The sequence below is a fragment of the Sorex fumeus genome, unplaced genomic scaffold (genome assembly GCF_029834395.1).
Source record: "Sorex fumeus unplaced genomic scaffold, SorFum_2.1 ptg000037l, whole genome shotgun sequence".
In the NCBI taxonomy this organism is placed as follows: Eukaryota; Metazoa; Chordata; class Mammalia; order Eulipotyphla; family Soricidae; genus Sorex; species Sorex fumeus.
This window is the reverse complement of record NW_026606094.1, coordinates 2,106,833-2,132,333: the sequence shown is the minus strand read 5'-3', so window position 1 is coordinate 2,132,333 and position 25,501 is coordinate 2,106,833. Positions and strand designations below refer to the sequence as shown.

Here is a 25,501-nt window from a genome sequence, read left to right as displayed (position 1 = left end):
ACCCGACCTGACTGCCCGCCTGGCAGGGCAGGGGCAGAAGCTTTTGCTTTTCACCGTGAATTTTCGGGATCTGTTCTCCGAGCCCTCCTGGTTGGGAAAGGCTTGGTTACTTTTCCAGGAGCCCCTGTGCCCTTTCTCTCCTCTCCTCCTCCTGTTCGGCCCCCACCCCGGCCGCACAACCGCTTGGCCTCAGCTGTAATAATCCCTAATGAATCAGCATTTAGAATAGTCACCAAATCACAAGCACGAGAAAAAAGCTTCCACTCCTCCAAGCGTCCCCCCTTCTCCCAGCCTCTCCACCTTAAAACAAACAAATCCTCTGTCTCATGGGGGTGGTGGCGGGGTGGGGGGGGTCGGGAAATCATCATCAAATGCCAGCATCATCGCCTCCAATCAATGTGTCAGGTACAGGGTGGGGGCGGGGTGGGGACACAACAGGTGGGGTAGCTCCTTCTAACGTCTGTCGGGTCCCCTGTGAATAAATTCTGACAGCTTGGGCGCTCCCGCCTCACCCCTGTCTGGTGCCGCACCCCCTTGTGGGGGGGCCCTCCTCCTTAGGGGAAGCCCTGAGTAGACACACATGCGTTGCCCAGAGTGGGTTAATCCCCAGGGCCTGAATCTGGTGCAGTGTGAGAGCGTCGGACAGCGGGGCCTGTCCCGCCGGCGCACACGCCAAGGAGACTCGTGCGCAGGGGAGGCTTAGCCCCTTTAAGGAGTCCGTGAAATTTGGGTGGTTTTTCCTGTTTGGAATATTATTTACAGATCCGTCTTCCCCTCGGATTCTGAAGGGGGGGGAGAAAAAATTTTTATTGCCTCAACATTTTAGCACAGTACAAATTCATGGTGCTTTTTTGTTTGAAATAATTTTCTTTTTGTAAGAAGATAAATCTGCAAAGACGGCTCTCAGCTTAAGAAAGGTTACCTAGAAATGGGTATTCTTGTATCCTAGGAAGCGTCTTTTAAAAAAGGATGGAAACAGGGCCCCCCTACCCTCCCCGCCGCCGCCACCCAGCATCTTGTGCCCTGTCTCTGCCTCTCCAGGGGCTTGGTGTGGGGTTCGAGCCGAGCACTTTCGCCCTGAGACCAGCGCTCTCCTCTGGCGACTCTGCAAAGCCGACGTGTGGCTTCTCCCCACGACCATTCCCGAGGCTCTCCCCTCCCCTTTTCGATAGAACTTACAAGTTAGAAAATAGTTTTGTTTTGATTTTTTGTTTTTAAATTTTAATATAATCTGTTTCTTTTACCAGCCCGTAGATTTAATATATAAGCATATACAAGAAAAAGTCTCTCCCCACTCTGTACAAAAGTTGCTGTCCTGGTGTATGTGTGTGTGTGTGTGTGCGTGTGTGTATGTGTGTGTGTGTGTGTGCATTCTATTGCATTTTTTTAAGTTTTTTGGGGGGACAGGGGGAGTCATATTTGAGTTTCCTGTACCTTGTCCTTGGTATGGGTCTGAATTATGTAAGGTTCCGAGATAGTGGTGACTGTGGGGTGCAGCGAGTTCCCCAGGCTGTTTTCTGTCCAGTGGGCCCCGTGTGCTGGTTTGTAGGTGTTGTAGTTAATATGGTCATGAATTGTGGGCAGCACGACCGCCCCCTCACCTGAGCCAGCGGCCGGAGCTGCGGTGGCCGCTGCGGATGCTGCCGCCGGGATGTCCTCGTCCACCTGGATGATCTCCACGGTCCGGGCGGCCGTGACCGTGCTCCGCTGCTGGTGCCGCTTCCGGAGTTTGTAGAAGACAATCAGCATGGCGGCAGCGAGCAGCGTCACGGCCACAAAGCAGCCAATGATGATCTTGGTGGTCTTCATGACCTCATCCAAGCTGGTCTGCGTGTTGTCGTTGGTGTCGGTCGCGGGCACCACCACCTGCTTGGGCACCCGGGTGGTCTGGATGAGCACCGTGGTGGAGGTGGTATACGCAGGCTGGTATCCCGTGGACGTGGTGGGCGCGGGCTTGTACTTGTGCGTCGTGTCCTCAGGCGAGATCTCCGTGGTCTCCACGGTGACGGTGGTGAAGAAGCTGTAGTTGGCGGTGTTGAGCTCGGCCGTGCTCACGTTGAGGTAGGCCGAGGCGTTGGAGTTTCCCGCCACGTTGGTCACCATGCACGTGTACAGCCCCGTGTCCGAGAGCAGCACGTGGGAGAAGTTCAAGGTGCCGTCGTGCAGGACGGAGATCCGCGGGTGGCGGGAGGCGTGGCTGAGCACGGTCCCGTTGGGCAGCAACCACTTCACAGAGGACATAGGGGGAGTCCGGCACTTGAGCTCCGCCATCCGACCCTCGGAGATATTGAGGTCTCGGGGCGCGTCCATGATGAAGGGGGCGGAGCACTGGAAGGCCGCCTGGTCCACCTCCACCAGGTAGCGGCCACGCATGTGCAGGGGAGCGTGGCAGCGGCCACAGCACGTGGAGTTGGTGGGGATGTACTCCCGCAGCCACCAGGCCAGCCACAGAATGTCACAATCGCAGTTCCAGGGGTTGTGGTGCAGGTGCAGCTCCACCAGGTACCTCAGCGGCGTGAAGAGGTCGTGGGGGAGCGAGGAGAGGTTGTTGTGGGCCAGGTTCAGTTCCACGAGCGAGGCCAGCCCATCAAAGGCGTTCCGCTCAATCAGACTGACCTGGGAATTCATGACCCAGAGCTTCTTGAGGGAGCTGAGGCCGTGGAAGGAGCCGGGCCGGATCTCGGGGAAGTGGTTCCCGGACATCTCCAACTCCTCCAGGCCCACCAGGGGCGTGAGGTTGGGCATATCCTTAATGTTGCACATGCCCAGGTTCAGGTACTTGAGGTTGAACAGTCCCTCGAAGGCGCCCTCCGAGATGTACTCCAGTTTCTTGAGCTCGCCCAGGTCCAGGCGCATGAGGGAGGGCACGCGGTTGAAGGCGTACGAGGGGATGCTCTCGATGGGGTTGTTGCGGAGCCAGAGCTCCCGCAGCTTGGACAGGTACTCGAAGGCGCCGCTGGGGATGACTGTCAGCCAGTTGTCAAACAGCTCCAGGGTGTTGAGGCTGGCCAGGCCGTTGAAGGCCCCCACCTCGATCTGCCGGATGGAGTTCCTGCCCAGCTGCAGGACCTCCAGGTGGTGGAGGTGACGGAAGGTGTCAGCCTGGATCATCTGGATGTTGTTCTCCATGAGGTTGAGGTACCGGGTGTTGGAGGGGATGCCCTGGGGGACCTCAGAGAGGCCCCGGCGCGTGCACACCACCTTGCTGAACTGGTTACTGCACGAGCAGACGGACGGGCAGTTCTGGGGCCCTGCCGAGGCGGCAGCAGCGATGGCTGCACACAGAATCCACACTTGCGCCGTGAGGTAGACGGGGAGCAGGACGGCATTCCAGGTGTGGTGCACAGTTACCTGCCACAAGAGCTTCATGGTGTGGCACGTTCATAATTCACCATCGCCTGGGATTTTGGCTCGCAAAGGAGAACCAGCCCTACCCCGGCTTAAGTGAGCTGGGAGCTCCACGTTCCATCTGGAGAAGGAGGTGGGGAGGGGGCGATTAGAGACGGAGCAGATTGGCCTGGAAAGGGGGGGGAGGAAAAAAAAAAACCACCAGCACCCCACCACGCCAAAACTACGGAGTGGCCCGGCGTCTGGTCTAGCGGCCCCCTCCAGGCCAGCCCTTGCAAAGCGGAGACTTTCGCTTCCTCCACCACAACCCCCCGCCCCACGACTCACCACCACCACCACGAGCATCCCCCCCACCCCACCCCCGCCCTGGCCACCATCCCCACCCAGTCCCTGGCTGTCACCTACCTCGGCAGACCGGCGAGAATTGGCGTGGTGTCCTCAAGCCGTCTCTCTCGCGGGGGAGCCGGCTAGCTCGAGCCCATTCTTACTTCTTAGTTGTAATTAACCAAAGGTTGGAGGGGGGGGGGGTTGGTGGGGGGAGTGGGGGGGGGATCCGAGGGGGGTGGGTAGGGCCGAGGGGAGGGGACAGGAGGGGTGGGGGAGACAAAATGGCTTCTAGTAAATCCGGAGCTGGCTCGGGCGAAGCCGCGGAGTTGAGGCGCGCCGGGCAGAGCCGAGGCCCGGCGGGCTATGCAGGTGCATGCCCCCCCCTCGGCGCGGGGAGCGGCGCCGCCAGCGCTTCCCGGCTTTGTCCTTGGATCCCGGCCCCGGCCGCCACCAGCGCAGGGGGCAGCGGGCGCCTCATCGCCGGAGCGTGCCTGCCTTCGCCTCTTGCCGTGGCGGCGCCCCCCGAAGCCCGGCTGGCGGCGAGTGAGGGGGCGCGCGCGCTTGCCTCCCCGGGCCGCCGCCGCCGCCGCCGCGCCGCGCTGCCCCCTCTCCTTGTGGCGGCCGCTCCCGGGCCGCGAGAGTTAAGAGGAGGTGGCGGCCGCGCCTCGGCCCTCCCCGGGCACACACCCCCTTCTCCGCTCGCCGCCGCGCTCACGGGTTAAAAAAGCCCCGAACTGGGCTGAGTTGGGCGGGCGGCCGGGCGCTGGCGCGAGGCGCGCGGCGAGGCTCCGTCCGGCGCCCCCTCCCCGCCCCGAGGGGGCAGCGCGGGCACCGGGGCCGCCGCGTGCGGGAGCCGCCGCCGCAGCGGCAGCAGCGGCGCAGGCCCCTCGCGGGGAGTCCGGGGGCGGGCGCGGGTGGGCCGCGGCAGCCCCCCGCCACCGGGGAGGCGCCCGGCGCGGCGCCGCAGGCTGCCACCAGGTGCGCAGGGAGCGCGTTCGGGGCCGGGGCTCCCGGCGCCTTCAGGGACGGCGGCGCGGCGCGGGCGCTGCTGCGGCAGCGGCGGCAGCAGCAGCGGCAGCAGCGGCGACGGCGTGGCCAGCAGCGGGGGTCGCGGCTGCGGGGGACGCGCCGGCCGGGCAGCCCGGGACCATGGTCCCCGCGCGCTAGCGGCGGCCGCGGGGCCCCTGCGCGCGGCGGCGGCGGCGCCCACCGTCTCCTCGTCGCGCCGGGCTCGCGGTGTGGCAGGCGGCAGCCACGCAGACTGCTCTCTCATCCTTTTGTCCTTCAGTCAGAACGTGAATGTACTGCTGACGCATACTGTTCTGGGGAGAAGATTAGCGTGATGCAGTGCTCTTATGTATTAGCGCCGCTTCCCCCGCCGCCCGCCAGCCCGCCCGCCCTCGAGGGGTTAAAAAACGCCGGCGCCCGGCAGCGCCCCCCGCGCGCGCGCGCGCGCCCGCCGGGCCAGCACCCCGCTTCCTCCCCGCCGGCCCTGCCGCTCCCCCACCCCCCCACCCCCCTCCCCGGGCCGCCTGCTCCCCGCCCCCTCGGAGACGAGCGGAGCCGGGCCGGGGCGAGCGGGCCGGCGAGCCCGAGTGAGCGGCTAGTGAGCGGCGGCAGCGGCGGCGGCGGCGGCGGCGGCGCGCGAGTCGCAGGCGCGCTCGCTGCTATTTTGGTCGGGTCGGAGGGAGCCCGGGTGGCCGCTGATAGGCTGGAGCCGGCGCGGGGCTGCGGCGGGGAGAGCTCGCACCGGCCCCCCCCACCCCCACCCCCGCGCCGGCAGCACCCCCGGCGCTCCCCGCCCCTCCGCCGGCTCCCGGGCCGGGCCGGACCGGGCCGGGCCGCGGGGGAATGGGAGGGTGGCGGGCGGTGGTCGTGTCCGAGGGGTGCTCTCCCGCCCTCGCCACCCCCCGGGCAGCGGGACTGGCTGCAGTTGGCCGGCCTCCCGCCCCGACCGCGTCATCCTCACCCCCGCCGACGGGCCGCGCGCGCGGCCGCCGCGGAGTTGCGAGCGGCGCGGTGTTCGGGGGGTTGCGGGGGCGGCCCGGGACCCACCGGCCGGGCGCGGGCCGCTGCCTCGGTGCGCCCTTCCCAATTCTCCGCGAGCCCCCCCCCCCCTTTCTCTCCCCCAGGCTTTTCCATGAGAGTTTTGTTGGCGAGGGTTGCTGGGGAGGTAGGCAAGTCCTGCAAGCCAGGACCGACCCAGGGGCCCAAACACTCGCCCCCCTACCCCGGGAGCGGCAGACAGCCGCGGATAATCACGGTCGGAATGAGGTCCCAGAGCCCGGGGCCCCCACCGGTGCGTTCATAGAGCCGCCCTGCGCACCGGCAGTTCTAGGGGGCCCGTTGCCCGTTTAAGCCTCTGCCTGGAGCTTTCTCTCTCTCTCTCTCTCTCTCTCTCTCTCTCTCTCTCTCTCTCTCTCTCTCTCTCTCTCCCTCTCCCCCCCCCCCACTCCCTCTCCCCCTTCTCCTCCCCCAAGCAGCCTGCTTCTGGTTAGAGAAGACCCTGGGCCATTTGCCAACCCGCTGTAGGCGGACAGGAAGGGGTCAGCCTTGCCCTGCCCTGGGAAGCCCGAGCTAGTGGAAAGTGGCCGTGATTTAGGATCCTGCATCCAGACTCTTCCCTCCCACTCTACCAGACTGCCTGCCTCCCTGCCTTGCCTTGCCTGCGAAACCCTTATCCCCTGCACGTGGGCTCTTTCTTGCCTGCGCAGGAGAGCCTGGGTTTGTCTCCGCTCCCGGGGATGCTGGCACACCGGGATTTCATTGTCTGCTGCCGGCTAACCCGAACCACCCCGCCACGTGCCAGGGAACTGCAAGTTCCACTGGAGGCAAGGTGGATTCCCTGTTGTTTACCAAGACCTTTGGATTATGCATGTGCAGTCAAATAACAACAGCATTAATAGTTAATGTCGCCTCCAGCCGCAGAGTAAGCGGCACAGCCAGGATTTGAACCCTGGCAGCCCTCCTGTCTAGGAATTCGGGCACGGAGGGGAGTCCCCAGAGTGTTCTCCGGTTCGTGAGAACTCAGGTTTCATTCATCCCCTTCAGCTGTCATCTGCTGGGCTGTTTGTCTGCGAGGCAGGCTCTGCTCCGAGGGTAGATGGATGGAGGGAGGGCCGGGACGGATTGCTCGAGCTGCGTGGATCTCATCTCCGTGCAGATATGCATATACAGATCTGATTTCTCCGTCTGTATGCTGTTGTAATCTCTGCTTGCCCGAGGAAGCGATCCATTTCACCCTGTGAGTTCTGAACTCAGGCCGGGCAAATAAAATTTTCCGCCCAGGAAGCAACCGAGCAGGCGCTTCTGTCCATTCGGCAGGGTTGCGCCCGCTATTCCTGTCCCTGTCACCAGAAGCCAGACTGTGTTGTGTGTCTGTTCCAGGTGCAGGAAATGTGAGGGAAGCAGCGCAGAGGGCGGGAAGGAGGTAGATCCTCCCGTGCGCTTGTTTCACAGGGAACAGCCGAGGGAAACGGAGCTGCGGGGCCCCTGACCCCAGGGGCTTTCTACCCTCCGAATCCCCCCTTGCAGCATTGCTGCTTCCTTAACTGAAACCCACTTCTGGCCCCCAGCTGTCGGCCACCATTGAGGGGGCCCAGGGAGCGTGAAGGATGACCGGAGCCTGCTGGTAGGTGGGCTACCCCTCGCCCGACCCCCACAGGGGGCAACAGGGATGACCCGGGCCAGGCTTTGGAAGGCATTCGACCCCCTTCCTCAGGCAGAAGCGGGGGCCCTTTCTGGACTGATCTCCTGCCAGCGTCAGCAGGCTGGGGCCCCATCTGTTCAGCTCTAGGCGCGGCCCCCGCCCCGCGCAGGTGGGTGAGGCTTGGAGCGCGCACCTGCAGTCAGCTTGCCTGTTCTGGCTACTGCTTTCAATGAAGGTGAATATTCCCATGCTCGGGGCAGCCCGTGGTACTTCCTTGGAGGGTTTGAGGGGGACCACACCCGGGAGGGCTCAGGGCTTCCTCCTTCCTGGCTCTGTTCTCAGCAGTCACTGCTGTCCATGCTTGGGGGACTGTATGCAGTGCCAGGGATAAAAAACCAGTGTAGGTCGTGTGCCAAAGGCAGCACCTTACCCCAAAGCTCTGTGTCTCCAGTTCCCGTGGCTTACTTGATGGGGCTGCTTTGCCCGCTCAGTCAGCCTGAGGCTGAAAGAGCACCGTAGAAGGCTGCTGAATGCTTCTAAGTGCCCATCTCAGCTCAACTGGGGAGGTTAAGTAACATCGAGCATCCACCCTCATAACCCAAGTACCCTCCACATCCCCTCTGACTCACCACTTCCAGTTCCAACTGCCCCCCTCCCCCAGCCCCTACTGGACTAGTGCCGCAGGAATTTCAAAAAGAGAAGGAAGCAGCTTCGACTCAGAGAAGCAGAGAAGGAAGAAATGCCTGGCAGGGGGGTTGCATGCTGAGAACGCTTCCAGGATCAAGCCTGAGAACGGAAGGCAGGCAACGGCCAGGGCTAGGCGAGGCCTTGGTGGTTCCGCATTCACTCGGGAGACCCGGGGTCCCACCCCCGGCCCAACCCGTACCCTAACCAGACATATGGCGAAGCTCTAATCTTGGTTTCCTTCGCTGGTGAAAATTCAGGAAATGGAAGTTCCTTCCGGCTCCCAGCGTCTCTCATTGCCACCCCTCCCCGAGATGTCGCTGTTGCAAGAAGGTGGCTCCTTCAGGCGCGGCGCCAAGACTTGGACAGGCGCCACCACGCTGGAGAGACTGCTTCCCCCGCGTCAGTCCAGGGACCCACAGTGCCAGATCAGGGACGAGCAGACTGTTTTCCCAGCCACTGAGAAGGCTCATAGATCACAGAACGTTAAAGCCAAAAGGGACCTTGGAGATCATCCTAGACTAAACCTTTCATTTTACAAATGTCACTAATGAAGTCCAGCGAGGTATGGTGACTTACCTAAAGCCACATGACTAATTGATATCAGGGTCCAGCCCTTCTGCGCTCCGGCCCTCAGAGAGGACAGTGAGTGGCTAATTGGTATTTAAGTCAGGGGCTGGAAGGTATTTTCCGATTTTGAAACCTTCCCGTTCCTGATACTTGGCGGGGCAAGGACAGAGGGTAGGTTTTGATGGAGCCAGCATGCTCTTTGGGGTGACTGAATCTTTCGTAAGAAGTAGAAGAGGGGCCGGGGAGATAATACAGCAGGTTGGGCACTTGCCTTGAATGTTTCCAACCCAGGCTTGATCCCCTGAGTCCCATATGGTTCCCCAAACCAAGCAGGAGTAAGTCCTGAGTGCAGAGCCAGGAGTAACCCGTGAGCACATACAAGGAAGGAAGGGAGGGAGGGAGAGAGGGCTCACCGGGAAAGGCAGTGGGGGGGGGGGGGGGAGTGCTGAACTGCTAAGGCTTCCACCAACCAAGGTTAATTAACTGGGCTCCTGCACCTCCTGGGCCCTAGTCGCATCCCTGAGGCATTTTTCTCAGTGGCCACTAGGTGTCCATAAGATCTCATTGGGTTTGCCCGCAATGAGCAGTCTCCGTCACACACACCTGCCTTCAGTGGGCTTTGGGGGTCCCCTGAGGTGGGTCCGTTAGCCACAGGAAGTTCTCTTTCTCCCTGAAACTCTGCTTACCTAGCTGTGGTGCTTCTGGCATGCCTGCAGGCCAAACCCTACCCCAACACCACCTCTTATTTGTGTAAAACTTTTTTTTTCCCCTTTTCCTTTGTGCCCGAGGCAGGGACCACACTATTGGAGTGTCCAGCGATTGTGTCCCCTGCAGGTGCCGTACCCCCTCCAGGGGCAGCTGGTGAGGGGATTTCCGCTTTGTGGAGAGAGTCACCGTGGCCGAGAAAGGCAGGTGCTTTTACTTGGTTGGAGGTAGTGGTGGCTGGGCCAGGTGTACCCGCAATCATGAAGGGTTTTAGGCCTTGTGCCTGATGATTTCAGTTGTTTTAGAGATACCCATACTCCCACGTGCCCTCTGAACCCACTCTTCCCATTCCCCCAAGAACTCTGCTGTTTAGAAGAAGTCAGAGGAAGTAGACAAAGTAGCACTCCCCCCATACACCCACACCCACCCCTCCCTGTTCAGCCCCATGCAGAGCGATTTTGCAGAGCCAGAGCTGAGAAGGGACCAGATGGTTCCTCAGAAGGCACAGAGCCCAGGAGTGAAGGGCCTTGCTCTCCCCACCCTCGGGGGTACACTTCTCTTCTTAGATGTGGGCCTCCCCCATCTAAGGGAAGAGAGAAACCAAGCTGTGCCCCTGCTGTGCCCCCAGATCCACGCTCACCTGTGTGGTCAGATGGGCCAGGCAGCCGCCACCAGAAGTATCGGGAACGCTCCCCTCTGCGGGCACCCTGGCCCATGACAGGACCTCAGGAGTCATCCTTCCCGCTCAGTTCCTGGTCATTAACAGTGGCTGTGGTGGGAACACAGAGGAGCACTGTGCCCCTCACGCCCACCTCACCCTCGCTGTGTCTGTGGGAGGTGGCACCATGACTGTCCAGACCCCCACTCTGGCACGGGAATTTAAGGCACTTACAGGAACACAGAACTAGCAAGTGGCAAAGCTCACTTCATGATATAACTTAGCAAAGTTCTAGGCTAAGAACTTCACAAAGTTCCCAGGAGAGTTTAGCCAAGTCCTATGGAAAGTTCTATGGAACCATGAGAAATTTCATTTCCTCGAGGCCCTGAAGGCTGATAGAGGCACCAGCAAGATTGTGTGCCTGCCCTTCCAGTGCTCCAGGCCATCCGCATCCCTGGACTTGTAGCAGCAGCACTGTAATCCCTGCCTCCACCCGTGGCAGGTTGTCCCTCACCTCTGGCACTCATAAGGACACTTGTCATTGGGTATCAGGCCTGTCTGGATAATCCAGGCAACCTCCTGGCAAGATCTGTGACTTTGGATATCAGCAGAGACTTTTTTCCCAAGCCAACCATTCTCAGTTCTGGGGATTGGATCATGGCTCGATTTTTCTGGGGCTCGCATAGCCCCCAGATTCTTAAGCACCGTGTGATGTGCCATGCAGGAACTGGAAACAGGAAGGGCACCTTTGGCAGCTGGCAGGCGCCCCCTGCACGTACCTGTGCTCGTGAGGGGCAGAGGGGCCAGCATGCACCAAACCAGGCTCGGTACTTCCCATTGGGAGGGCAGGGGTCCCCCCCAGCCAGCTCAGTGGCCGGGAAGCACCATGCTATCCAAGGTGAGGGGACAGGTTGGCAGGACAGACTTGAGAAATCCACTTCGTGTTCCAAGCCCAGGCCAGGGGTGAACCGAGACCTTCAGCATGCAAAGCACATGCCCTTTATGCTTTCTCTCCAATCCACAGAGCATTCCCTTCCTGGAAATCCTGGAATTCCCCTCGAAGTGTCAGCTACAAAAATCAGGCTCAGCCAAGTCACGGCAAGGTTGCGCCTCCAGCTCACTGGAGGTTAAGGAGCATCTCAAGATGAGAGGCAGCAGGTAGAGATGCAGGACTGGGACTTTTCAAGTGTTCCGAACATCAGCCCAGTACATCCTCAGGAATCAGCGCCCACTCTTGAGTAGACAAAAGGAGTGCTTTACGTTCAGTCATATTTTGGTTGGGGAAAGCCTAGACATTTTTCTCCACAAACTGAATGCTGTTGACTGTCACCTCACAGATTAGAGGAGGGAAAGTGAAGAGAGTGGGTTTGGGATTCGGGGGGGGGGGGGGGGGGCGGGGGGGGAGGGGGATGTCAGTATTTTTATTGTGCATTTGTTAAGTACCACCCAGTGATACTGAAGGAGCCATGTGATGCCAAGAACCAGACCCAGGGCCTGGCACCTCCCCAGCCCCTGGGATTAAATTCCCGTTCTGCCTTTTATGTACTGTGCATATAAATTTCTTCTTTAAGGCTCAGATTCTTCATGTGGAAAGTAGGATTAATGACTCTACTTATTTTGTGGGATTATTGGAGTAGAAGCAAGTCAGGCAATCATACTCAATCTTAGCAAATAGTAACAGGAGTAGCAGCAATTTTTTTTTGTAGTGTGGAAACTAATATTGAAAAGAAATAGTTCATCCAAAGTCAGTTATTGACAGAATCCATTTTTTCCTTTCTCTCGCTCTCGCTCTCTCTTTTTGGAGGGGGAGGGGTATTAGCCTCATGCTGATTTTTATTCATTCAAGATATAAAGTACTTTTCAGTGCTTATTTGTAGCAGTTCGTTTTCATGTTGAGCTGATTCTAGACCTACAGACTGGTCAAATAGTTGTTCGCAGCTTCCACTTGTTAACATCGAACCACAGCCTTCTATCAGATCTAAGATACTTAAATCAAACTTAAGTCTAGGCGACCCAAGGCATAGGCGTGCAGTCTGATTCCCCAACGCCCTGCCCCCAACCTTTTCTCCAAAGCCAGTCACCTACATGATCTTTGTGACAGTTTAATCACATTAGGGCCCCCAGTTTGCTTCAGTTGCTCGGGTGTCTTCCTTCACAATTCTGATAGGAACCAAAGTCGCTGCCCCCTGCCCTTGTGTCTCATCACCCTCCTCCTCCTCCTCCCCCCTCCCCCCTGGGGGTGTTGTGTTTACCTGGAATCTCCAGCTGCACCCCCCATGGGGAGTCCCGGCCTCCTCTCCTCTCTCTGTAGCCCCCTGCAGCCCCAAGTACCCAATCCTCTTTCCCCATGTCTCCCAGCGGTTGGTTCTTTTGGTTCTTTCCTGTCTCCATCTCTTAGAGACATTCCTTACCTGTGCAGGCCACGCCCTGGGTTTTCTTACCTGCACTTCCCAGACCTCTCCTTGTACGTCGTGCCTTGCGGCTGTAGTGCTCGCTGCCGTGAGAGCAGAATTCCTTCCATCACATTCCCCTCCTCCACCCTAGAAGTGAGTTGATGAGTTCGTGACTCCCCCCTCTCAGGCCTCCCTAAGGGTGTATGTCCAGGCAGTTGTAGGCCTTCCCTCGAAATCTTGGAGTTAGTGGGTGAGATAAAGACTGGCTTTGGGGCTGTGGGTAGGGCGTTTGCCTTGCACATGGCCGACCCGGGTTCAATTCCCAGCATCCCATATGGTCCACCGAGCACTGCCAGGAGTAATTCCTGAGTGCAGAGCCAGGAATAATCCCTGAGCATTGCAGGGTATGACCCAAAAAGAAAAAAAAAAAACCGACTTTATTGTGTGCTGCTTCTAGGTGTCTCCTTAAGCTTCTTCAGCCTCGAGTCTCAGAAACCAGACCGTGTGTGGTGTGTGCGCGCATGTGTACATGCTCAGGGGGGTTGGGAGGACACCCCAGGGCACGGGGCTGAGCAGTGAGCACAGGCATCCATTTCTGTGCTCACGTCCCCAGCGGTTTCCAATCTACCTTAGCGGCCAAAGCCATTTCCTCCAGAGCAAGTAGGGGCTATGGGGCCTGAAACGGGAACTCCAGGACAGTAAGTGCAAATGCTTTGAAAGTAGCTGCGCCAACAACTTTTGCTAATTAAACGGGCGTTAGGACAATCACCACTAGCAGCAGTAAAGGGCACCCCATGGCACCCCGCTCTCTGGACAGCTGGGCAAATTTAAAGGCAGCTCCGAACGCCCCGCTGAGTGCCCGCCACCACCATCCGGAGCTGCTGTCAGGGTCCTCCTCTTCCCTACCTTAGCAAAGAACAAACGGCTTTGTTAAGGGACTCTTAGTTGGAAACACTGAGGGTGGGAAACGGGAAGCAGAGGAGCCCCCTGGGAGCCCAGCTGCTGGGGTCCCCTCCCGGGGGAATGTCCCTCATTCCTTCCCTGTTTCTTCATGCGGCAACTCCATTTCCCTCAGCCGTGGAATGCCACCCAAATTTTAGGTGTTTTTTGTTTTTTGTTTTGTTTTTTAATCATCCTGGCTTAGTATTCTCTTGGGAATATTCTAGAACCCCTTTTTGAACAACTTGCTGCTGGGGAGGTGGGGGGGACGAGGAAAACCTAACAGTTTAGAAAGTGTGAACGGGATGAGAAATATTCTTTTTCCTTTTTACTCCAGGGAATTTCTGACTGCATTTCATGAATCTGTTCCGCCCGCTCTGAAGTCTGTTGTGTCCTTTCCACACACTCTCCTGGCCTCTCCTCCCTGCCTCCCAGCCCTTCTAGTACCCATGGGCTTGTTTCGTTATTTTATGTGTGTCGGGGGCCAGGAGTGGGTAGCCAGCCTCGCTGGGAGCCCTGAGGTGCTGGGGATCAAACTCGGGGGCCTCGTCGTGTGTGCCAGGCATACCTTCCAGCCTGGGAGCCACCTCCCGGCCCTGGGTCTGGGGAGCAGCGGTATGTTGGCACAGCCTGGCCTCTGCCCGTCTTCCTGATTGTTCTCTGTCGACCGGCATCTGGGCCGTCCATCTGCCGCCCAGGGCTGGTGCAGGGCTCTGGGTTTGCTGGTGTTCCCAGCACCAGCTGGTCAGGGCCCAGTGCATGGTCCTGCACCGTCTGGGGGCGGGTTCCTTGGTCTCATTGACTGAGTCACCCGCAGTGACTGATGAGACCCTGATGGAGGCGTGGGGGCAGGTCTGGTCTCCTGGTCCCTGGAGCCCCCCTTCCCTGCCCCACCCACCCTGGAACACAGGGATGGGCCCGTTACTCTCCCGTGGAGGGAAGAGCCGGAGTGGGGGGACCCCAGAGAGCCAGCTGGAGCTCCCCGCCCTGGCCTCCCCGTGAGTCATCGAGTGCCCCACGGTGGCTTGGCTGACACCCAGGTTCCCGGTGCCTCCGCTCTCCTTTTTCAGTTCTGACCTGAGCCTGCCAGTCAGACCCGCTTGCCTGCCCGCCGCCCCTGGGCCACCCTGTTGGGTACAGCGCCACCTGCAGGCCTCCCGGGAAATGACCTTTGTAGCCCAAGCTCCTGGGAATAGTGGGCAATGCTGAAGTCAATGGGGGCCCTCCTCTGAGATGGGAGTGAGGGGGCAGAGTTGGCTCTGTTCCTGTCACTCGCTCACTTGTCTCTCTCGCTCACAAAAAGTTCTGGATCTCAGCAGAAGTGAGGGACTCATTTTGCCATAGCCAGAAATACTCCTGGCTCTGCCCTCAGGGATTACTCCTAGCCAGCTCAGGGGACCATATGGGATGCCGGGGATCAGACCAGGGTCACACGTGTGCAAGGCAAACGTCCTACCCACAGAGATAATCTCTCTGGCCCCTGGACGGGGGCGGATAACATGGCCCCAGGTAGCGTTCCACCCTGAGTTAGCCCAACCTCCTGGTCGGGGCCTCCTTACCTGCCAGGACGCCCCCACCACCACCCCGTCAGTGTTGGTCTGCCTTAACCACTTTCCGGAAGTACCCAGGAGGGCACTGCTCCTCGGGCAAGTACTGAGCCCCCGGCACGGGGACAGCCAGCTGGGAGTCAGGGAGGAGCCCTCGCTGTCGTCACTTGTGTGGTGGCCGGGCCAGTTTGTGGGGCTGCCCAGTGAGCAGCTCGGTTTGTATTCAGCTCACAGACCCTGGTGGGGCCCTGCCAGCCGATGGCTCTGAAAGGGTCCTTTGTGGAAGTGTGCAGTCCCGAGCCGGGTCTGACACCCCCCACCCCCGTCGTCCTCAGCTGCCTCGGAGCCGGTTCCGGGGATCCCTTGGGGATCCCTAGCTACGGAGGGTCAATCTTGCGATTGCAGGCCGGGCATTGGGGGTGACTGCCTGTCTGTGGGGTGGATCTAGCAAGGGGGTGTGAGGACTAACAGCAGGAAGAGCAACGGACAGATGGGACAGCCACCAGCCAACCAGTGGGGCATTTCTCGCCCTCTCCAGAAAGCAGAGAAAGGTGGCGCCTGGGTCCTGCATGTCACATGTTGCCCCCACAGCCAGCAGGACCCTTGAGTGGAACCTTTGCTGGCTCCAAGCCCCCTTTTGTCCTCAGAACCTCTCTGGTGGCCCTGTACTCTGGCTGCTGCAGGCTCATCTGCCAGGGTGGGCCAAGAGGCACCCCCCCTCGCCCCGCCTGGGGGTGGTTCAGGCCTGCCTGCGTCCTGCAGACCGGCACCCGCCTGCCCCTTGCCCACACTGCCCAAGGACTTGGCTTCCTGCCCACCGCGCCTGAGTCTGTCTCTTTAAGAACTCCAGTGGTTATTAATGAGTTTTCTAAGCACATAACCTTGACTGGTTTGCTTAGGTGAACGCGACCATTCTCGTTAAATACTGTTTTCTAGGAAGGAGGAGAATTCAGTGAGTGTTGAGGATTTTCTAACGCGCACGGGTGCACCCAGGGGACAGGCGAGCAGGTGGAGGCGGGAGGAGGGTGGCAGGGGGGCGGGGGGGGCACTGTGTCCCTCAGCCTGGCAAACCCAGAGGCTGTCCTGTGGCTCGTCCCAAAGGTGCCCCCTGCCCCCCCGTGCTCCCTTTCCCCTCATAATTCAGTCTTGTTGGGCTTCTCACTGGGTACATGCCCCTTCTGAAGCCCCCTCATGTCTCGTTTGCCCTGTTTATCATATATTGAGTGAGGACCCAATGTCTGAGCTCCGAACAAAAATATGTTCGCAGGGACAAATGGGGAATTTTTAAGGGTCTCACTCCCAGCATGACTCGAGGGGGCCTACATGGTGCTGGGGGCTCTAGCTGGGGTCAGCTTCAGACAAGGCATTGACCTTGAACCCTGTGCTCTCTGCCTCACCCCCCAAAATAGAATTTAAATGATGGTTGCCCAAGGGCTAGGGAAATAACCTTAACTGTGGGGAGCACCTTGGCACAGTCACCACGTTCCAACTCTGTTGCACCTGAGCACAGCTGGGGGAGGATTGTGGGGAGTGACCCGTCATCGCTTGAGCCCTGTGCGGGGGGGCGGGGGGGAGATTTGCTTAGTGTGTCGAGCATGCAGGCATTGAGCATGTTCCTCTTGCTCCGCTGTCCGGGATCCCCAAGGCTCTGGCTGCACAGCAGCCGGGTGTGAGCGAGCACCCCAACAAAGGGAGCAACCCCAGGTGAGCGAGGCAGCTAAAGAAGGTATTTGAGTTTGCGTACGGGTGCCATGGCAACCCCAGCGAGCAGCTTGGCCAAGTGCATGGCACCACATGCTGGCGCACACCCAGTCCTGGCAGCAAGGATAAAGCCACATGAGTGACAGGCTCACAAGTGATGTTCCCACATGAGTGATGTGTGCCCCCCCATTAGTGACGTGTCCACATGTGTGATGTGCCCCCGTGAGTGACATGCCCACATGTTTGATGTGTCCCCATGAGTGACAAGCCCATATGAGTGACGTGCTCATATGTGTAGTGTGCTCCCATGAGTGATGTGCCCTCATCAGTGACGTTTCCCTGTGAGTGACAGGCCCACGTGAGTGATGTGTCCACGTCTGTGATATGCCCTATGAGTGACTGTGTCCACATATTTGATGTGCCCCCATGAGTGACATGCCCACATGAGTGACATGTCCCCATTGAGTGACGTGCCCACATGAGTGATCTGCTCACGTGTGACTTGCCCACGTGAGTAACATGTCCACGAGTAACAGGGCCCCCATGAGTGACGTGCCCACATGTGACATTTCCCTGTGAGTGACGTGTCCACATGTGTGACGTGCCTACCTATGTAATTTTCCCAACATGTCTGATGTGCCCACACAAAACATGGTGGTTCCGCAGAGCGTTCATCACACAGACCATGGAACTAGGCAGCTGCCCGTTACCTTCCAGTCATTCTCTGTCCAGGGCTGTGGGCTAGAGATAGTTTGTGTCCAAGGCCACCAGATGGGGTGTCCTGCTCTGGCCTGCTCTCAGCATCTCCTGAGGGACAGTTGACTACCCAAAGGCCCAGGGAGCTCACTCCACTCGGGGACTCACCCACACTTCAGTGCCATCCCCTCTGGCGACAGGTGGGGAGGAAGACCCAGCTTTACCCTGACGGCCCCTAGCCCCCCGCCTCTCCAGAGCGCCAGCACCCATGGGCCAGAGGTACTTGTGGCTTGTTACTCCCTTCTCCGCTTGCTTCGGTCAAGGGGCTCAACCGGCGTGAGGTACAGAAGATTTATTCAGACCCATCCTCAAAGGGACAGCCAGGCTTTGTAGACAAATGTGGTCCTGCCTGTTTCACAGGGACCTTTGTCTCCGGGAGCAGGGCAGGTGAACAGAAATTCTGGGACTTGAAAGCTGGTTGCCAAGGAATTTTCTGCAGGGGCCCTGTGCTGGGCAACATGCTGATTTTAAAAGCCGCCTTGCGCTCGCCTTCCTGAACGCAGGGACCCCAGAGAAGGTAATTAAAAAGACGTTTGGTCCATTTCTCCTCCTCTCCTGTGGAAGACACCCTTCCAGAAAGAATGTCAGGGGGACTTTGTGCTCATCCTGGCCTTTGTGATGGCCCTTTCCCACCACTTTCTGAAGGGTCCACGCACTCTGCCCGTCTCCTGTTGGGACCTGTTGGGGGTCCCTCCGGCTGTTGTGTACATTTGTCTCAGTGACCTGCTAATGCCATTTGCGTTCCTGAAATCCTTATTTTGCAAATCCACTTGTGTCCTGGTTTTAGCTCCTGATTTGCAGGATTAGCAGAGATTACAGCACCCGTCTGATGTCCCCTGCTTCCGATCAGATTTATAGTGATGAGTGGAAATACCTGTACGTTAAGGGGGCGGGCACTGGAGGCCTGTGGGGAGGGAAGGAGCAAAGATGTGGGAGAATCAGGAGGCAGCCCTGCTGCGTGGACCAGAACCGTCTCAGAACTGAAAGTTTGCGTCAGCGACTCTGGCCCTTGACGTCAGCCTCACTCGACCATCTGCACTTTTTGTGGATTGACTTTGCACGAACCCGCCTGTTGCTGAGAGCTTCCGTGCCACCAGCCTCCTCTGGCTTCCAGCCATCACTTCTCATTAGACGGTTCGGCTTGACACGGAGGAGCCTGGCAGACTGCAAAAGGGGACCGGTGATGGGGCTCAGGGCCCAAAGCTACCCCACGACTCAAATACTAGGGGACCCAGCGGGAGACGTGCTAGAAAAGGCTCCTGGTATTTCAGGCCCCGGGAGCCTCCAAGCAGATGTCTGTTTTCACCTCCAAAGTCTGTCCCCAAAGTACAGCAGCTCCACGGGGGCGGATCTCGAAGAAATGTGTCCCCAGGCTGGAATCAAGCAAGCACTTTGGCATTTCCCGTCTTCTGTTGGGTTTTTTCTTTTTTTGGGGGGGGTCTTTCTTTATAGCCATATAAGGGGAGTCCTGGCTCTGTGCTCAGGGATCACTCCTGAGGGGCTCCAGAGATCACATGGAGTAGCAGGGATAGAACCTGGGTTGGCCATGTGCACGCCCTGCCCGCTGTTCTCACACCAGCCTGGTGTTTCCTGTCACTGGTGGGTATAACCACGGTGTCATGCTTAGCTCCAGGTACCGTGTGCCCACACACCCAGTCACCAAAGGCAGGTTTTTTTTTGTTCTGTTCTGTGCAGCTCTTTTTTAGAGCACGAATCTTCCCCGCATGCCTCTCCATGGACTGCCTGTCCACTGAGTTATCTCTAATGGGATGACTGTTAAGTGGAACCCAGCAAAGGAGCTCCCCTCCCCGCCGCCTGTGATGCACCGAGAGTTTCAAAGAGCCAGATGTGTGTCTGTGGTGTGGGGGAATCACATCCCTTTTTTTTTTTCTTTAACCTTTGACTCTTTTTTTTTCTCTTTTTTTTTTTTTTTTGCCTTTGGACATGAGTGTCCACAAACCGAGCATAGTCAATCTGATTGTGTCTGATTCTGTTCACAGTGGAATTCACAAATACATTTTTCACATCACATGACGGACGTTTTAAGAATTCCCAATTACCATTTGCTTTGGCAGGGTGGGGGGTTGCAAGGAGTTTGGCTTTTGGCCTGAACCTGTTGGTGCCCTGGGGATCACTCCTGCTGAGCCAGGGCCTCCCGAGGCAAGCAAAGCCTGGGCATCAGCCCTTTGAGCTCCCTCTGTGGCCCGTTTCCTTTTATCCCTGCCTTCAGATCAGAGGTCTCAGGCCTGCTGCTCGACCTTGTTATGCGGGGTGCTTGTAAGCACAGATCCTCATGATAGCCTTCACGCAGGTGGGTTTTTAAAGTGCTTTAGGGGGTCAGAGCAATAGTACAGCCGGTAGGGCATTTGCCGTGCTTGTGACTGACATGGGTTCAACCCTGAGCACCACCAGGAGTCATTTCTGAGTGCAGAGCCAGGAGTCACCCCTGAGCATCACAGGGTCTAACCCAAAAAAGAAATTTAAAAAAAAATAAAAGTTTTAGTAGCTGATACAGTTTAGCTCCCATCACAGCCTTCTGTATCTGAAATTATCTAATCAGAAATATAATTCTGGAAAGGTGTGGATGTCCTCGGGTTTCCCTCAGTTGCCAGAGAGGGGTCAGGGGCACAAAAGGTAACTCAGATCAGTCAATGTGACCCACATGCTCGGGGCTTGTTTTCAGAGACCCCAGAGAACAATTAAGAGAGAGTGTGCCAGCACAGGGAAAAGAATGGTGGTGGCCGGACTGTCCGGTGGGCATGCCACAGGAAATGCCCCAGATTCAGGGAGCCTGTCTTGGCCTGCCCCGGCCCACGGCCTCTCTACTCTTCTTCCCTTCATGCCTTTGGTCACTCTGTCCTCTCTGCAGGAGGCAGATGGCACCCAGCTGTCTCCCCTCAGGCCTCACTCCTGGTAGGGCCTGGGACCACAGGTGGTGTCTGGGATCAAACTTGGGTCATCCACATGAAAGACCTTACTCCCTGGACAACCTCTCTGGCCCCTGAAGTTACCATTTCATAAAAACCTTCCTGGAGCTGGAGTGATAGCACAGCAGGTAGGGCATTTGCCTTACACATGGCCGACCCATGTTCGATTCCCAGCATCTCATATGGTCCCCCGAGCACCGCCAGGAGTAATTCCTGAGTGCAGAGCCAGGAGTAATCCCAGTGTGTCACCAGGTATGACCCAAAAAAAAGAAAGAAAACAATGAAAACTTCCTGAAGGGGCCAATGACTAGGTCAAGTGGAAGCGCTCGCGCCCAGCCTGTGCAGGGCCCAGATTTGGATCCCGACACTGCCAGAGAGTGGCCCCTATTAATTAATTTATTTTTAAATTCCCTAAATGGCAATTTAAAATAAACAGATATCTAGGGAGTCCGGGAGACAGCCCGGGGGATGGAACACTGGGCCTGTCTGAAGCGCTGAGCATGAACCCCAGTGGGGCCGGAAGTGACCCTGTCACCCCTGCACCACCACCCCGGGGCAAGCACTGGGAGTAGCCCCCCAGGCATGGCCCCTCTAGAAAACACACACAAAAATGTGTTACTAAATTCTGGCCAAATCCTATTTTCCTGCAAGAACCGAGCCTGCCATCTGCCCTTCTGGTGGTGGTTCAAGACAGAGCAGCAGTAAACTGAGCCTCGCCCCTGGGCGAATCGTAGAGAAGGGAACTGCTCCGTTTCCGGTTGTCTTTCAGACACGGAGCCACCCGAGGTTCCTCCGAGGGGCATGTTTCTGATGGACGGGCTGGTGGCTGCACCCCACCCTCCCTGGGAAAAGAGGTTCCGGGTGGGAATGCCCACACACTCGAGACGCCTTGCGGACACCCGTGCTTCCTGGAAGCAACAGCTGGTTCTGGGATTTGGTCATTTGGTCCAGAGCAGGGTACGGAAGCTGCTTCACTTGTGGTTCATGAAATGCACCATCTTGCTTCCTCCTGGTTCCTTTATTTTCTGCCCCTTTATTTAATTCTGACATTTCTGCCTGTCGTTTTCTTATTTCTGCCCTCACCTCCTCCTTTGTTTTATTGGATGCCCATTCCATCGTTTTCTTTGAACTCCTTAATGATCCTCACCCTTTCCTCTCCGAATTCCTCATCAGAGGGATCAAGCAGGTGGGCAGTGTGGAGGCTTCAGGGCTCCTGGTCTTGGTCGGCTTCTCAATGGTGGGGATCTGTGCGGTTTCCCCATGGGGCCTGTGGTGGTCTGGGGGTGATTCTTTCCAGTACATTGTCAACGCTCCCTGACGTTTCCCAGGGAGGATTCTGGGGAAACTCGGTGGTGGCGAGAGATATTCCCTTCCAATTTGATGCTCCTGTGTAATCATGTGAAGCCTCCCACACTGATTCAGAGAAGGCATTCTGTGGTCTGAGCTTCCCGAAACTTGAGTAGGGTTCCACTGCTTCTTGCACTCACCACACTTTGGTAGGTTTTGGGGAAATGTTGATTGGAGTAGGGACTCAAAGACTATTGGCCTAATGTGGTTGGGGCAGCCAGACTGCCCTGGTGAAAGTTCATTATAAGAGGCCAAGATATGGATCTTACGCCATCTGGAGGGGGAGAGTAGTGGTTATGGGATATGGAGAGAGAGATTAACTGGTGGTTATGGAATCTGGAGGGGGATTAATTTGCAGTTACGGAATCTGGAAGGGGAGATTAACTGGTGGTTTTGGGATCTGGAGGGGGAGATTAATTGGTGGTTATGGGATCTGGAAGGGGAGATTAACTGGCAGTTATGGGATCTGGAGGGGGAGATCGAAGTGGCGGTCTGTCGCATTACCCACTGCTGGTCTGACCTGTGGGAAGAATCAAGCATTAGCAGCATTCAGGGTCTGTCACAGGATGTGTGTCTGAGTCCCGCCAGCTTCCTCGCTGGAAATCTGCCCCTTTACCTAAAGGGACTGGAGCGATAGCACAGCGGGTAGGATGTTTGCCTTGCATGAGGCCGACCCAGGTTCGATTCCCAGTATCCCATACGGTCCCCTGAGCACCGCCAGGAGTAATTCCTGAGTGCAGACCCTGTGCTTCGCCAGGTGTGACCCAAAAAGAAAAAAAAATGGGGCCAGAGCAATAGCATAGCGGGTAGGGCATTTGCCTTGCACACAGCCGACCCGGGTATCATTCCTCTGCCCCTCTCGGAGAGCCCGGCAAGCTCCCGAGAGAATCCTGCCTGCACTGCAAAGCCCGGCAGCTACCTGTGACATATTCGGTCTGCCAAAAATAGTACTAACAAGTCTCACAATGGAGACGTTACTGGTGCCTGCTCGAGCGAATCGATGAACAGCAATGGGAGGACAGTGCTACAGTGCTACCTAAAGACCAGGCTGGAGCCGGAAAGACAGCTCCACCGGCATTGTGGGCAGAATCCTGGGCTAGGTTTCTGGCACCACATGGTCCCGCAGAAACTGAGCAGAAAGTAGCCTCTGACTGCACCCCCACCCCACCCCCCCAAACAAACCAAAGAAACCAATTGATGATATTCAAAGGTCTGTCTCCTTAGCAGGGTAAGTCTCCATCCCAACAGCATCTCTGCCTGCAGAAGCCTGCAGGCTGCCCTCCAGCAGCCGGGGGCTCATCCATGAGACCTGATGTCATTCAGTGGGACTGGCAGGGCAGAGGGGCATCGGTCATAAAACCCTATGGCAGTGACCTCACGTGGCAGTGCTCCAGAGCTCAGCTGGGTGAGGGCAGGGCTGTACCCGAACACCACACCATGGGAAGAACCAGAAGTGAGAGTACAGCTACCCCAGAATAGGGCCCCGGGTCAGGACCAGGCATCCCCCGGAGGGAAAGAACGCTGAGGGCTGAGCCGGCCCCTGATGGAGAGGAGGAAAGAAGAGCCAGGCTCTGCAGGGAGGCCTGGGCTTACTCATGGGGGCACCACCTTGAGCCCCAGGGCTTCCCCTCTGCAGCCCCCCCCAGACCCCACCCCTGTTTTCTCCTGCACCCACTCCTCTTTCCCAAGCACTTTCCCTGCATGTGCAGGAGAGAGAAGCAGCTGTTTGGTAACACAGCAGTGCACCCCCTTTGCATCCGTGCTCCCCTCCCTCCCCACCTCCCCAAGGTCCCCATGATAGGAAAGGAAGCTGGAAACCCTGAAGACGTAGGGGCTCCTGCTTCCCCCACTGCAGAGATTCTAGAAGCCAGCTGGTGGATAGTGGGACAGGAAGCCACCGCAGGAAGGAGGAGGCCGCCAGCTGCAATTCCTGGGCCCTGAGTTCCAACCAAGGCAGTCAGCGATGTGTTTGAGCTTTCTGTTAGTTTGTTTCATTTTGTTTTCCTTGGGGTTTGTTTTTTAGAATTCTGGAAACCCTGTCGAGGGAGACAGGCCCGCACTTGCTGACTTGGCTTTCGCAGCCTCCCTCCTCAGGCTGGGAGCCGTGTGCCTGCTTCCCACCGGAGCGTGCCATGTGGGCATGTTCGCCTGCACCCAGGATGCCAGTCACTCCCCCCTCCCCCACCTTCGCACCCTCTTCCCCCCAGCACCTCCCCGGGATGCTTTTCTTGCTGGCTGGATCCGACAAACGTTATTGTTAAGTGGTTCAATTAGCCCTGATTGGAAAGAGTGGGAAGAACTGGGGGCACGCGCAGCCCATGTGGAAACAGCCTCCGTGAGAACAAGGGGGAGGGAGGGGGAGGTGTTGCTGGGGTTTTCTTTTTGCACCAATGAGGGGTGGGGGAGGGGGAGAGCGAGCACAGAAGGCTTCAAGGAGGAGTCACCACAGGTGGGCAGCAGCTGTGTGGTCCCCTGGTGGCCGCCCCAGTGCCCGGCCCTTCACCAGCTGCTCTCACGGGGTCTGAGAGGGTCTGGTCTAGGTTCCAGGGGGTAGAAGCTTCCAGGCCCATGAGCAGCCTCTCCGAGCCCCTTCCAAGCAACCCCAGATGCTTGGGGGTGGGGGGCATTGTTTGGGCTTCACTTTGTTGCCTTCCCGTCGTTTTCCCTCCACCTGTTTCTCTTGCTCGTACACAGGCCTGGGCACAAAGGCAGCAGCCACTCTGTCAGTGCTGTGCTCAGTCCTCCCCTTCATCCAGTGCTCCCACCACCGGGCTGGGGAGGAGCCCCTATGGGTGTGTCCCTGCCCAGTGCTGCTCTGCCAGGTGCTCGCTCGCTCGCTCGCTCTCCCTCTCTCTCGTTCTCTCTCTCTCCTCTTTCTTCTCTCTTCTCTCTCCCCTCTTCCTCCTTTCCCCTCTCTTTACCTCTCTCCTTCCTCTCCTCTCTCCTCTTTTTCTCCTCTCCTCACTCCTCTCTTTCTCTTCTGTCTCTGTCTCTCCTCTCCTGTCTCTTCTCTTTTCTCTCTCACTCCTCTTTCTCCTCTCTCTGTCTCTGTCTTGCTGTCTGTCTCTCTGTCTCTGTCTCTCTCTCTCTCTCCCTCTCTCTCCCTCCTGCCTACATTCAAGAAGCCAGGTGTCATGCAAGCCCCTCCCCGTTGCAGGCTCCGTCCCCCCGCCCCGTTCCCCCCACTGCCCCTTCCTCCAGGAAGGCCTCCAGTTTGCACCCTGCATTCCCCACCACCCCCATGGCCTCCTTCCCCCTCCTCCACCCACTTTCCTTGCATCCACCGTGGCTCTCTCTTGTCACCCAGCCTCTCCTCACTCGTTGAGGGGTCAGCAGGTTTGAGGAACCCCCAGCATCGGGGCCCTGTGGCTCACAGCAGAAACTTAGATCAGCTCAGAGTTCTGGCCCCTCACAGCCGTGGGACACTTGGCTCTTTCACTTCAGTTTGCTCCTCCGTAAAATGGGTTGGCATTGGTAAAGAGAATTCCAGAAAGCCCTGGGCCACAGGAAGGACTGAAAGGGGCGGGAGTGGCCTCTGCAAGATGTGGAGGTGCAGGGCTCGGAAATCATTCTCTCGGGCTCATCAGATGAAGAGCGAATGCTTGGTAGGTAGAAGCCCGGGAGGGATACCAGGGAAGACCCCCCCGAGAGCACTCAGGAACTCAGGGGCCCCGTCTGTCCTGACTTCACTTAGAGCCCACCCTGAGTACTGACCCAAAGCTGAAGAGAGGGAAAGCACCTGGACAGAAAAGGCTGTGGGCAAGACTTTTAGCCTTTTGCCAGGTTTTCTTCCTCTGCTGCCTCCTCTGTGCATATCAGGATCCGTCTGTTTGAAGGCCCTCTGGGGACAACACTCTGTAGAACCTGCTGGACCCGGCCGCCGGAAGTGCATTTTTTAAAATTATTTATAGACAGACTGAGTCCCGGGCCCCTTTGGTAGGTCCTGCAGA

At 57.9% G+C, this 25,501-nt stretch overlaps 2 protein-coding genes across 2 annotated transcripts in view; one reads left to right on the top strand and one right to left on the bottom strand.

The window, feature by feature from the left end:
* SND1 (staphylococcal nuclease and tudor domain containing 1) overlaps nt 1–25,501 on the top strand; it is a 433,640-nt gene that overhangs the window by 374,357 nt on the left and 33,782 nt on the right. The gene's annotated exons all lie outside the window — the stretch shown is intronic.
* On the bottom strand, nt 1,194–3,876 carry LRRC4 (leucine rich repeat containing 4). Its single transcript, XM_056118388.1, has 2 exons — nt 3,754–3,876; nt 1,194–3,469 (listed from the first exon to the last, which is right to left on the bottom strand). Exon 2 carries the CDS (start codon nt 3,367–3,369, stop codon nt 1,414–1,416), a length of 1,956 nt encoding a protein of 651 aa, XP_055974363.1. The 5' UTR covers nt 3,370–3,469; nt 3,754–3,876; the 3' UTR covers nt 1,194–1,413.